The sequence below is a fragment of the Sorex fumeus genome, unplaced genomic scaffold (genome assembly GCF_029834395.1).
Source record: "Sorex fumeus unplaced genomic scaffold, SorFum_2.1 ptg000024l, whole genome shotgun sequence".
In the NCBI taxonomy this organism is placed as follows: domain Eukaryota; kingdom Metazoa; phylum Chordata; class Mammalia; order Eulipotyphla; family Soricidae; genus Sorex; species Sorex fumeus.
The window spans coordinates 23,241,142-23,253,703 of record NW_026606081.1 but is presented as its reverse complement, the minus strand read 5'-3'; the positions used below and the strand labels follow the sequence as shown (position 1 = coordinate 23,253,703).

The following is a 12,562-nucleotide window of genomic DNA, read 5'->3' as shown; positions in this document are numbered from 1 at the left end:
CCTGAGGGACAAGAGGAGGGGCGGTTGGGGTAGGCAGCGATCACGGGAGAGTGAGCCTTGACCAAGCAGGAGTGGCAGGAGAGAAACCTAGTGTGATGCTTAGAAGGAAAGTGCTCTCGGACTATTTCTGCCTGTGCAGTGGGGATGAACTCCTACAGCGCTGGTTTGGGGTCCCGGGTGGTGTCTGGCACTGCTGGGGGTGGGGGTGGGGCACCCAGGACTGAGCCCAGTTTGGCTGCGTGCAAGGCCAGCGTCGGCCCGCTGTGCTCTCGGCAGCTTCCCGCAGCACCCGGCTCTGCGCTCAGGACTTGCTCCTGGCAGGCTGGGGGACCAGCCGTGGTGCCGGGGCCGGACTAGGCTCAGCTGCGTGCAGGGCAACACTCCGCGGTATCTGCCAGTCTCTCGGCCTGCCGGTCTGTTGTTTGACACTTGGTGGTTTCGTGGTCATGGCCGCTGAATTGGGTGCTTTGTGAGGGTGAATTTCATGACATGTAAATTTTATCAGTTTGGGGCCAAATGATAAGACAGCAGGAAGGGTGTTTGCTTTGCATGCAGCCGAATCACGTTCAATTCCCAGCATCTCGTTCAATTCCCGGCATCCCGTATGGTTCCCCAAGCACTGCCAGGAGTAATTCCTGAGTGCAGAGCCTGCAGTAATCCCTGAATATCACCAGGTGTGGCCCAAAAAGAAAAGAAATAAATAAAACTCGTCAGGGGCATAAACTGAAGCAAATGCTTATTTAAAAAAAAATCAATTTGGGAAAAAATAAAACTGGGCCATTTGTCCCCTAAAAAGAAATTGGCCAGAAGATTTAACTTGACAAGAACTAGAGAGATGAGTAGTAGAGTGGACAGGGCACTTGCTTTGCATATGGCTGACCCAAGTTCAATTCCTGGCACTCCATCCTGTCCCCTGAGCCTGCCAGGATTGAACAGCAACCAAAAGAATTAACGTGATAAAAAGGACCTAATGAAACTCTCTGAAATATTGATTTGGGTTCATATTATAGTGAAATATCATAGTTGAAATATCATGCTAAGCAGCTTCCCTTCTTTGTTGAGAAAGAATTTTTTTTTAATTTATTGAAGCACTATACCTAAAGTATATTGTCTTTGTTTCAATACCACAGCTCTTGTCTGACATTCTTACTCTGTCAGCTGTCTGTGCGGTGGTGTCAGCACCCTGAGAGCTGGGAGTGTGTCTTGTCGGGCTACTTCTTGGTTCCTAAGCCCTGTGTCTGGCACAGCTTGCTGGAAAGGACGGTTGGCATGAGGGGTGAATGTGTCTTTAGGGCCTGCCTCGTCCCCTTGGGGGGGGCGGCTTTCGATGCGGCCTTTGTGTTCCAGACGGCTGCTCTCCGAGCTGTGGGCAACATTGTGACGGGGACCGATGAGCAGACACAAGTTGTGCTGAACTGTGATGCGCTCGCGCACTTCCCGGCGCTCCTGACGCACCCCAAGGAGAAGATTAACAAAGTAAGTGCTTCCAGTGGACGGGGGAGAGTGGCTGGGTTATACTTAAAATACCAGCCCTGGGAACTCTCCGTGATGTTTTCAAGAGTGTTTTAGATCTCAGCAGAGGTAAAGGGATCTATAATGTGGACTAGTAAATTTTTCGTATATAAAACAAAAGAAGTAAATAGTCTTAATCTGGCTCTTTCGGAAATGATGAAATGGAGATTGGGTGTTGAATGTTGTGTGATTGAAAGTTTTTAGTATGTAAGTTTAATGATTTATAAATATTAGAGTGTATGAAGGGAGTGTGTGTATGTGTGTGTACGGGGCGGGGGGGGGGGGCGGAGGCTGCAGAAAGGGGGCACTGACCGGTGCTGCTGATATTGGAGTGCATCTGAGGCTGTTGTAAACCAACACTGCCGATGATTAGAACCCAAAAAACAGCTCACCTAAGTAGCCTCACACCCTAAAATCTCTAACAGGTTCCTTCAGCATGGTCCTGTGATCTGATCCGAGAGAGCCTGCCACTCAGTAGTTCTAGTCCTTTTCTGTCTTGTTTTAACTCTAGAAAGTGTTTTCCTGTAGCATATTAATGCATTTTATCAATTAAGTCGATTAGATGCACAATTATCTTACATCGCTTATTAGTGCTAGATACTCTTAAACACTTAAACACTTTGTTTGTTAGGTGTAAGCCCTTTCCCCTGGCACTTAAACACTTAAACCTGGATCTTAAACACTTTGTCTCGTTGCCATTGAAAAACACTCCCTTTGCCCTGTCAAGAGCAGCTGTCACAAGAAGGCCTGAGGAGTTCCGGAAAGCAGCCCAGGGGCCCGAGAGAGAGGATGACAGGGAGTGTTGGCCATGCATGTGGCCAACCCGGGTTCAATCCTGCCACCCCATGTGGTCCTCGAGCCCAGCAGGAGTGATCCCTGAGCACAGAGCCAGGAGTAAGCCAGGAGTACAAGCTAGTCGTGGCCTCAAAACCAAAGAAATTAAAATTAAAAAAATAAATCAATCAGCTAGCGCATTCTGCTTTAGTTTTTAAGAATTTCCTTTACAGAAGAGTATACTAAAACAGCCCACTATTGTGGGGGTTCAAGATTTACCTACTTTGACAGCACTCTTGATCAGTATAAAGAAACACTTTTTGGGGGGTGCTGAATCTCATTTATTAATAGTTTTAGGATTTGTGTTTATATTGTGGAACCATTCCTAATAAAGTGTTGGGCCCTGGAGTGAGTGAGTCAAGATGCAGGGTCTGTCCTGACAGACTGTGACACGACTCTGTTTGCAGGAGGCCGTGTGGTTCCTCTCCAACATCACTGCCGGGAATCAGCAGCAGGTCCAGGCCGTGATCGACGCCAATCTTGTGCCCATGATCATACACCTTCTGGATAAGGTAAGGAAACCGCCCTGTGTTCAGCCTAGTGCCAGAGGAAAGGGCTTACACCAAACACACCCCAGGAATGTATACTTTCCTACTTAATTTGAACCTACTATGTGTTGTGAGTATTCAAATTTAATATTAAGATCTTATAGTTGTGGTCAGAGCGCTAGTATGTAGTAGACCCAGTTGGAATGCTCAACATCCCATATGGCGTATGGGCTCCCCCAGAACTCCCAGGAGTGATCCCAAGCACTGTAATTCTGTGAGCTGGCAATGAATGGTCAGAGGGGGAGATGCACAGAGATGAAGGCGAAGGCTTATGTCTTGCACACCGCCCCCTGGCTTGGGTTGGTTTTGCCTTTGTTTCGCTGTGGCCCTCGGGGCTGCTGTCCCAGGGCCTTTGCACTGCACTGTGAAGGTGTTCTTTTGTTCAGCGGAGTCACGGTCGCTGCGTGCTGTTGGATGTGCTCGGTCGCTCTTTAAGAAGAGCTGGCATTTGTTTTCCGGGTGATGTACGATTCCCAACCTGTGAAGGGGGCTCTGTCGTGTCTGTCCCCTGCAAGCACTGCCCGGGCTCCTGACTCCCTGCTATTTCCGGTGGCCACAGCAACCTGTTGCCTGACTTGGCACCGCTGTGCTCTGCTGACGGTTTGTGGAGAGGACAGTCACCAGGCTGCTGCATGAATGCCAGCACCCCCAGAAGGGACCCTGCCTTCCCACCGGGGGGAATGACAGCCTTTAAAAGATACACAGTATTACTTGGCTTGAAATTATTTTCTTAGTAGATTCTCAAAAGTGATATTGCTAAATCATATAATCATGCATAGTTAAATGACTTAAAATAGTTTTTGTCTTCAAAGGATGATAGATAAGGGCAACTGTAGTCGATTAATGTTAGACATTATCATTATTATTATTTGATTAACATTAATGGGTTTGGGGATCACACCCAGAAGACCAGATAAATGGTGTCGTACTTGCTGTGCTCTCTCTCTAGCCCCTGCCAGTTTTTCAAACTTGTGAAATATTTTTACTTGACTTTGAGTAAAGTCGTTGTGTGCATTCCCATATTTCTCTTGACCAATCATTTCATCTAATCTTGTGTCATTGAACAGTAATGTGTTGTCACATGGTTGCCAGGAGAATTCACACACTTCAGAGTGGAAAGGCTTGTTTTAATAGATTAGAAAAAGTTCTGGATGTGGGAAAGCTAGAAGAAAACCTGGAAAATACTGAGTTAAAACTTACTTCAGTAAACATTCTTTTGGTTGACTTTTTATTGGTTTGTGACCTTACTTTACTTTTACAGGGGGATTTTGGCACTCAGAAAGAAGCTGCTTGGGCCATTAGTAACCTAACGATTAGTGGAAGGAAAGATCAAGTAAGTTCAGCTCTTATTCTTTATAACTTTTACAACAGTTCAGGTCATTTTCACTCTTGGTTATAACTGAAGATAATAGCAAAAGAGGTTTCTGGTTTGGGGACTATGCAATCTCTCAATCTATAGACAAAAAAAAATGTTCTTTTTCCAATAACTTGGCCTATGAGAATTAATTATTCATGGTTACAAACAGGACTGGGTGCGGGTGGTGTGTGTTCAACCATAGATATATCTAGATATAAATTTTTTTAAAGGGACTTTTTAAAATAATAGGATAGAATGAGTCTACTTCTCATAGAGTCTCTCTGCAAATGAATTGCAACAACAGAAAAACTAAGATGGGGACTTCACAGTCCCTGGAGTTTGGAATTCAAAGAGGCACTTCGACCCCAAGTTGTGCAGGCCCCAGGGCTTACCATTGTGCCAACTGGCAAAAGAAAATGACTTCAGATATGGCACAGAATTGAACATATCACACGGCCTCTTAACTCCTCTCAGGATTTGAAGGGAAAGTGCTTGTTGGGGAAGAAACGTTTCCTGTGAGGTTGAGTGATGCCTTAGTTTTCCCTCTTTTTGTAACTTCAAGGAAAGTGAATTTACTACCTTAAAAATAAAGGGGGCTTGACTGGAGCGATAGCACAGCAGGTAAGGCGCTTGCCTTGCATGCGGCTGACCCAGGTTTGATTCCCAGCATCTCATAGGGTCCCCTGCGCACTGCCAGGGGTAATTCCTGAGTACAGAGCCAGGAGTGACCCCTGAACATCGCCGGGTGTGACCCAAAATAAGTAAATAAAAATAAAGCGGGCTTAGGAAGTTTAGTGCAAAGGGATGGGGCGCATGCTTTGCCTGTAGGAGCCCCAAGTTTGATCCTGAGACTCAGGGTCCCCAGAGCACCCCCAGTATGACTCCAGAAGAAAAGAATAGAATATTACGTTAATATGTTCCCGTACTCAGAATTCACCATTCCTCTGAGAATATCACTCAAATGAAGATCACTTACGTTTGGTTGTTTTCATCCCTTAGGTGGCTTACCTAATCCAACAAAGTGTTATCCCACCGTTTTGCAATTTGCTTACTGTAAAAGATGCACAAGTTGTCCAAGTAGTACTTGATGGTCTAAGTAATATATTAAAAATGGCTGAAGATGAGGCGGAAACCATAGCCAATCTTATAGAAGAGTGTGGAGGTAAGTTCTTCATAAGCGGTGTCACGTTTCAGAATTCCTTATGGTTCTTTTCTGAAAGATAAGGGAGGTAAGTATTAGCTGATTGAATGTGCTAATTCCCCTAAAAGAAGTGTGCAACAGAATGCAACACCTGCTCCTACCTGAAAGCAGCGGAATGTGATGGTGAAGCAGGATCGATCTTGAGAGATGAAGGATTAATAATGGGGTGAGGGGGCTCCGGGCACAGATAGCACCATGGACAGAATCTGGGCTGAAAAGGAGCAGGAGGGAAATCCACGTGGGTGGTAGGAAATGGATGCTGGTGAACTGGAAGGGTATTGAAACATTGTATAGCTCAAACCCAGTCATGAACAACCTTATAACTGTATCTCACTGTGGTCCAGTTAAAAAAAAAAACTGGAAGAAGGAAAGAAAAGTAGCATTCAGCAAACTCTCAGCAGTTCAGTGTTGCTGAACCAGCCACTGAGTGTGGGGTAGAAGCTGCCGGAAGCCGAGGCCGGAGACAGTATCACTGACGAGTGCCTGCAGTCCGCAGGCCTGGAGGCCAGGACCAGGGCACGCTCTGCCCAGAGAGGCCACGTGTCAGTGCTGCCCGGATCTGGGGAGCAGGCGTCGGTTAGCCGGGTGGGGAGTCGTGGGTATTGGCGACAGACTGAGAAGGAACAAAGAGCCGAGGGACAGGTGTTTCACCTGCTGCTGCTGGAAAGGCTCAGAAGCTTGAAGATTCGGGGTTTTGATGACTAGTTGCAAGTGGCAAACACAGCAGCAGAAATAACATGATAATGAGCAAACAAGAGATGGGGAATAGTGTTAGGGACAAAAGAGGAAGTAACTAGCAGAAAATGTGAAGCGTGTGTGTGTGTGTGTGTGTGTGTGTGTGTGTGTGTGTGTGTGTGTGTGTGTGTGTGTGTGTCTGCACCCAGCGTGTGTGTGTGTGTGTGTGTGTGTGTGTGTGTGTCTGCACCCAGCAGTCCTCGGCTTATTCCTAGCTCTGTGCTCAGGGATCACTCCTGGCAGGGTGTCGGGGACTGTGTAGGGTGGAACCTGGTCAGCCGCTTGCAAGGCAAGCACTTCATTGTTCACTATTTAATTTTACTGTGCAAACATTATTTAGTGAAATCTTATTTTTACATATTAAATTAAGACCTTGAGCATTGTTCTTACTGGAGCTGAGACTCAGAATTTGTATCTTACAATCTTCCTGCTGGATTCTACAATAAGGCAGAACTCCACAAGCATTGGAATTTTTCCCTTAAGGGATTGCCAGGGGCAGGGAATGTGGCTCTCGCGGCCCGGGCGGTGAGAGCAGGAGGCCGGAGTCAGGAGCTGAGAGAAGAGTTGGCCACTGAGGGTGAGGGGAGGACAGCACGGGGGCAGCAAGGTGAGGAGGGGGAGAGACGGCTGTGGTGGCGGAAGAGGAACCTACTTTCTCTCCGCTCTAGCCACTCACTGATAGTCACCAAGTACAGACACAGAAAGACATGAGCATTTGGTACCGTTTCATGGAAACTGAGAAATTATGTCAGGTTGTATAGGCATTTACAGTTGATATATCTGAATCTCAGAAAAGAAATGAAGTGAGGGGCCAGAGTGACAGTATCACGGGTAGGATGTTTGTGTTTGCACACAGCCGAACTGGATTCCATTCCTCTGAGCACCAGGTGTAATTCCTGAGCGTAGAGCCAGGACCAGCCCCTGAGCATTGGCAGGTATGACCCAAAAACCAAAAAATAAAAATAAGAAATGAAGTAGCCCTTGACCCTGTCTATGTAGCAAGTAAATTTGCTTTTTTGGAGTCACACCCAGCAATGCTCAGGGGTTACTCCTGGTTCTGCACTCGGGAATTACTCCTGGTGGTGCTCCAGGGACCATATGGGATACCAGGGATCGAACCTGGGTTGGCCACGTGCAAGGCAAAGACCCTTCTCACTGTACTATGGCTCCAGCCCCTATTAACTTTTTTAACAGAAGGGAATTATGTGTCCAGTGAGAAATATGCACAAAACAATTTTCTCTACTTAAGGAATAAATGGAGAAAAAAAATACTTCACTTGATTGAAATCTCACTAAAACTATCACTCCTTAACAGTAAAATAAGACTCATTTTTGCAAATCAGTTTGTGTTCCTTTTTTAATGTGTCTGCCTATGGTTTATGAAACAAATCCATGTTTGTAGTGAAAGCCTGGGATACTGTAGTTGACCTTGACAATTTTCCATTATCCATTTTTAGATATCTTACTATTCATATTTGCTTGTTTCAAGTATTACATTTTTTTTACAAGTGTTCACTAAAAAAAAATTTGCCAGATTCTGGAAAGTAGAAAGCATATGCTTTTAACCTTTAACAACCCAAAATAATTTCATTACTCCTTAGAAGCATTGGTTATTCTGAATATATGTCTTATTGCTTAAAGATTAATATGCAAAGAAAACACTCTGGTAATTCATCTTTTGAGATAAATATACTCTTACGTTAGAGTAAATTCTCAACTAATTTGCAATCCAAAGTTAGATGAAGTAGTTACAGATTATTGTATTTTGTCACTACTACTTAAGTGTTCAATCAAATTTGTTGCAGGACTGGAGAAAATCGAACAACTTCAAAATCATGAAAATGAAGACATCTACAAATTGGCCTATGAGATCATCGATCAGTTCTTCTCTTCAGATGATGTACTTAATTTTAGTTTTCTTATGTATTAGCATATTTTCATTAGTAATAGTGAGCTCAGATTTGTATGTTAATTTGGGGAAGTTGAGTTATAATAGATGTATAAAAGTAATTCACTTTATTCAGAAACACAAGCATTTCAGTATCTCCAAATGCTTCTGAGCATCATAGTAGGACTGGGAGCAGAGAGAGGGTTGAGGGTCAGGCAGTCCCTTGCACGCAGTCCACTCAGTCTGTCTATTGCATCACAGGGGGCGCCAGGCACCGCTGAGTGTGGCCCGAAGGGCCCCTGAGCACTGCTGGAGTGACCGTGATGTCCCTGACATTGGGAGGCGCGCGTAGCATTGCTGGCCCAGTCGGCTGAAACGCAAGGCCCTTTTCCCTGCCTACTGACCACTGCATGCGGTGGCCCTCCAAGCACCACAGAGATAGCCCAGCCCCAATTCCTCACCCGAGCCTCCACCAAGATACATATGTATATGTATATGTATTGAAGCGTTTTAAGCACTTCATTAAACATTAGGGTTTGCTCCAGGCATTGGGGCTGGGCCGGGAAGTGCATGTGGTGGGTGTGGAACGTCCTGGTGTCATCTCTTGGCCTGTCATACACACAAGTATAGCTGGAACAGTCTCTAACAAAGATGATTCAAAATTCTTCTTTAAAGGAGATAGAAGGGTTTTTTTTTTTAATATAAATTTATCACTCCTAGTCCTGTTTCGAGTATAATGCCAGTCAAAGGCACACAAGTAAAATTCAGAGAAAGCATATTCTTTTTTTCTTTCTTTTTAAAAATATGAACCGCTTTACAAATTTGCATGTCATCCTTGTGCAGGGACTCTGCTAATCGTCTCTGTATCGTTCCAGGTTTAGTATATGTGCTGCTGAAGCGAGCACAGAAAGCATTTTCTTAAAAATAGTTTCAATTGTACAGGATTTCATCATTTGCAGCTAGTCCGCACAGAAGCCTGTGCCTCCTGGCCTCCAGCTCGCAGCTCCTATGTGCAGTCATAGGGACTCTGGCGCCAAAACAAGCCTTCTGAGAAAGAGCGCCCTTTAAATCCATTAGGAGGGCTCTTGTTTGACGTCTTTGTGTTGCTTCTGGGCCAAATCTGTCAGTGCTCAGGGATCACGGTTGTCAGGGCTCAGGACAGCAGAGGGAGGCCAGGGATCAAACCCGGGCCAGCCATGTGCATGACAAGCACCCTGCGTGCCATACCATCTCCCTGGCACTTAAGTGACTATTTAAGCCCCAGTGTCATTCGTCTGCAAATGGCTGCTGCTGTTTAAACCATTAGTGAAAGTGGGTCCCTGCTGTCCAAGGCGGTGTCCATTTTTCAGTGGCATCAACTTTGTGTATTTGCCGAGTTGCGGGGACATGGCTGAGTCCCCTCTGCTCTCCTGGGTCCTCTTCGGTCCATTCTTTGGTTATCTGCGTCTTGCATTCTCCCTTAGCGTTCCTCTCTTTGTGCCATTCCTTTAAAAAAATAAAAAAGAAAGTTCTCCAGCTTTCTAAGGAGATTGTTCAACAGGGCTGGTCCCCTTTGTCCCTCTCCGGCTCTGTGCTAGGGGGTTGGGTGGTTGCCCTGCTGCACTGGGTACTCACCTCAAAGCTAATCCTCTCTCTGTTTTTCCCCTCAGATCGATGAAGATCCTAGCCTTGTTCCAGAGACAATACAAGGTGGAACATTCGGTTTCAATTCATCTGCCAACGTACCGACGGAAGGGTTCCAGTTTTAGAGCGATGTTGTGGAGTCAGGTCCAATGCAGCACTGAGATACACATATATATACGCGAATAGAGAGGTTTGATCCATCCGGCGTGGCTCATGGGGTCTGCTGCTGCATTAAATCGGGAAAGAAAATGTGAAGATTTCATTTGGAATCACAGAAAATGCCCAAATGAGGTCACGATGGCGAGTGGGTGCGAGTGAGAGTGAGTGGCAGAATGTCATGAAACCTTTACGTGAATGCTTGTTTAGGCTGTTCCGAGTCCAGAAAGGGCTGCAGGCCACGGCTCTCCCGTGCCTGAGCACTATGCAGTGCTGTCATCTTCAAGCCTTGGGAGCATGAGAGGACAGGGGCCCACCACGGCGAGCAGGGCGAGGCCGCGCCTTGCTGGGAAGCAGTGTGTGAGTGACGACGCTGAGTGAATGTCCGGCAGCGCCGCCAAGCCGGCTCGCCCCGACGGGCGCTTCCCCGAGAAGCCGACTCTGGCCCTGGAGTGAGCGGCGGCGCGTGTGGGTGTGGTGCTGTATGTGAGCGCGTGCGAGCTTGACTGGCCTTCGGGGCTGGCGACAGACCTGCTAGATCATCCGAGTGAGATGGCGAGTGTTCTGGACACTGGACACGAGTACCAAGGCCGCTTCAGCAGCAGACATCGGTTTCTCTGCAGCCTGGGCTTTCCTCTCCGCCGCCCTTCCCGCCCTCCAAGTTCCTTTGTGGTTTTGGTTTCTTTTGTTTTTTTTTTCTTTTTTTTTTTTCCTTTTTTCATTTTAGTTTTTATTTACTTTACCTAGTATGGCTTTTTAGTTGCTTCTCAAGTCAGAAAACTTTTCAGGAAGGGTTCCCTGTGCATTTGCACCAGATGAATGTTTGATGCTATGAAAAGCTTTCCATATCATCAGAACTAATTTGTGTAGATTTTTGCATGAAAAAAATCATAAATTTCCCTCCAGATAGACTGTGTTGCAGTACACAAGTTGCCATAATAGTAGAAAACAGTAAAACGTGCTTTACAAAGCATCCTTTTCATTTTCACAGAGAACAGACAGCCCGTTGCATGAGGTAAACCTCCAGCATAGTTCATTTTTAGATTCTGTTGAGTCCCGTAAAGAAGAAGAAAAGTTTCAGTTGTGGTAGAATACCGTGCTGTGTTTAAATGTTACTTGTTTTCAAACTTTGTTTTCTATGAAAATGATATGGAAACTTCTAAAATGGAATTTGGTGCATATGTACTGCTGAATAAAAGACCGATGAAGAGGGTTGAGTAGATGTACAAATCAAGTAATGGTTTGAACACCTTCAATAATATGCCTAATCTGTTCAATTGTTTTAGACTCTTTTTACCTTAGATATAGGCAGCCATGAACAATCTATTTTGAGCCACTTTAGGGAGAAAACTTTGTATTTTTAAAACTTGCATAGGAGTTATGCAAGTGGTTTTTATAAATTGGAATAATACCTTAGTTTCGAGGTCATGCACACTAAATTCAATGTGACATAAATGGATTTGTACAAAAGAACTCTTTATAAGGTGGCTCACTGTAGGAGACCCTGTGCCTTCCCCTTGGAGCACAAGCGTTGCATGGACAGCAGTTTGCTATCAGAAACATCCCAGGTTAGCCACCATTAGCATCTAGATCTACTTTGTGTTGAAAAATCAACTGGTAATTCTGAAACACTGTAGAATGGATAAAGATTATTTTGTGATCATAACTCTTTGTTGAACTAGAGTATTTTTGCAGCATTCCTTGTCATCAAAAACATGGTTAAAGTTTAAAACTAGAAGCAGCAGAAAACTAGCTTGTAAATTTATCCAAGTAGAGTGCAGGCTAGGCTGTCTTGGGGAAATAAACATTAAAACTTAAAGCAATGTTTTACATGGGAGATGTGTGTGTGTGTGTGTGCTGTGTGACTTTTCTTTTTGCCCTCCTGGTGTTAAACCGTGTCACTGGGTAACTAACTCTTGGCTCTCTCAAGCCACTGACCTGGAGCCAACCTGACATTCTGTAAGTGCCCTTTCAGTCTGAACATAGCGACACACTACGCCGCTGAGCTTGTTTTGCCGCTGCCCTGTGCTTCCACCGCTCCCGTCCAGATCACGGTCGGACCTTCCTCCATCTTCCCAGCAAGACAGACTTGAGTCGCGGCTCCCCCCACGTTCTCAGTCTGTTGGACCCAGCGCGTGGCCCCGAGGGGTACTGCTTACCGATCGTGGTTTTCATGCGGCCTCGCTGTCTCCAGGAGGTGGAAAAACAGCACTCGCAGTTGCTGCTGCTCAGTGAACGAAAACGGGGGTCACAGTGGGCTGCCAAGTGTGGGGCCGGCTCCCGGGGTCTGCGGATACCCAGCTCTGGAGACTCGGTCCTCCCTAAGGACTCGGTCATTGGGTTCCATGATGGAGCTAATACAGTTGCTTTGTACTAAATCCAGGGCATTCCCATGGTTCCATGCTAACCTTTAGCACGCGCAGTGGGGCGGCAGCCAGCCCAGGTGCGATCCCTGACATCCCATGTGGTCCCCAAAGCACCTCAGAACCACTAGGTGTGCCCCCACCCCTCAAAAAAACATTGGGCTCGGTTTATCTTCATGACTGCGATCCGTGGGTTTTCATTTCTTGATATGGGTATTCACGTGGAAAATCACCTGGTGGGTTGTCATGACCTTCATGACGGGGCCGTCCTAAGTGAAGCTCGGCTTTGGCTGTGAAGTGCAGTGATGATCGGCGTGCTGCCGTCTGTGCCCCGGCTCCTGCCTC

The 12,562-nt window shown here is 46.0% G+C and overlaps 1 protein-coding gene and 2 non-coding genes across 3 annotated transcripts in view; 2 read left to right on the top strand and 1 right to left on the bottom strand.

Moving 5' to 3' along the window:
- Window positions 1–11,691, top strand: part of KPNA4 (karyopherin subunit alpha 4) — a 46,606-nt gene extending 34,915 nt beyond the window's left edge. The window contains exons 12-17 of the mRNA XM_056113923.1: window positions 1,348–1,476; window positions 2,754–2,858; window positions 4,156–4,227; window positions 5,251–5,413; window positions 7,993–8,087; window positions 9,725–11,691. Coding sequence (XP_055969898.1) covers window positions 1,348–1,476; window positions 2,754–2,858; window positions 4,156–4,227; window positions 5,251–5,413; window positions 7,993–8,087; window positions 9,725–9,823 — 663 coding nt within the window. The 3' untranslated portion in view covers window positions 9,824–11,691. The remainder of the gene's footprint in view (window positions 1–1,347; window positions 1,477–2,753; window positions 2,859–4,155; window positions 4,228–5,250; window positions 5,414–7,992; window positions 8,088–9,724) is intronic.
- Window positions 1,661–1,970, top strand: LOC130023837 (small Cajal body-specific RNA 7). The gene has a single exon (XR_008792505.1). It is a non-coding gene; the product is annotated as a small Cajal body-specific RNA 7 (non-coding RNA).
- Window positions 8,874–8,980, bottom strand: LOC130023860 (U6 spliceosomal RNA). Its single transcript, XR_008792522.1, has one exon. It is a non-coding gene; the product is annotated as a U6 spliceosomal RNA (small nuclear RNA).
- Window positions 11,692–12,562: the final 871 nt, after the last annotated feature.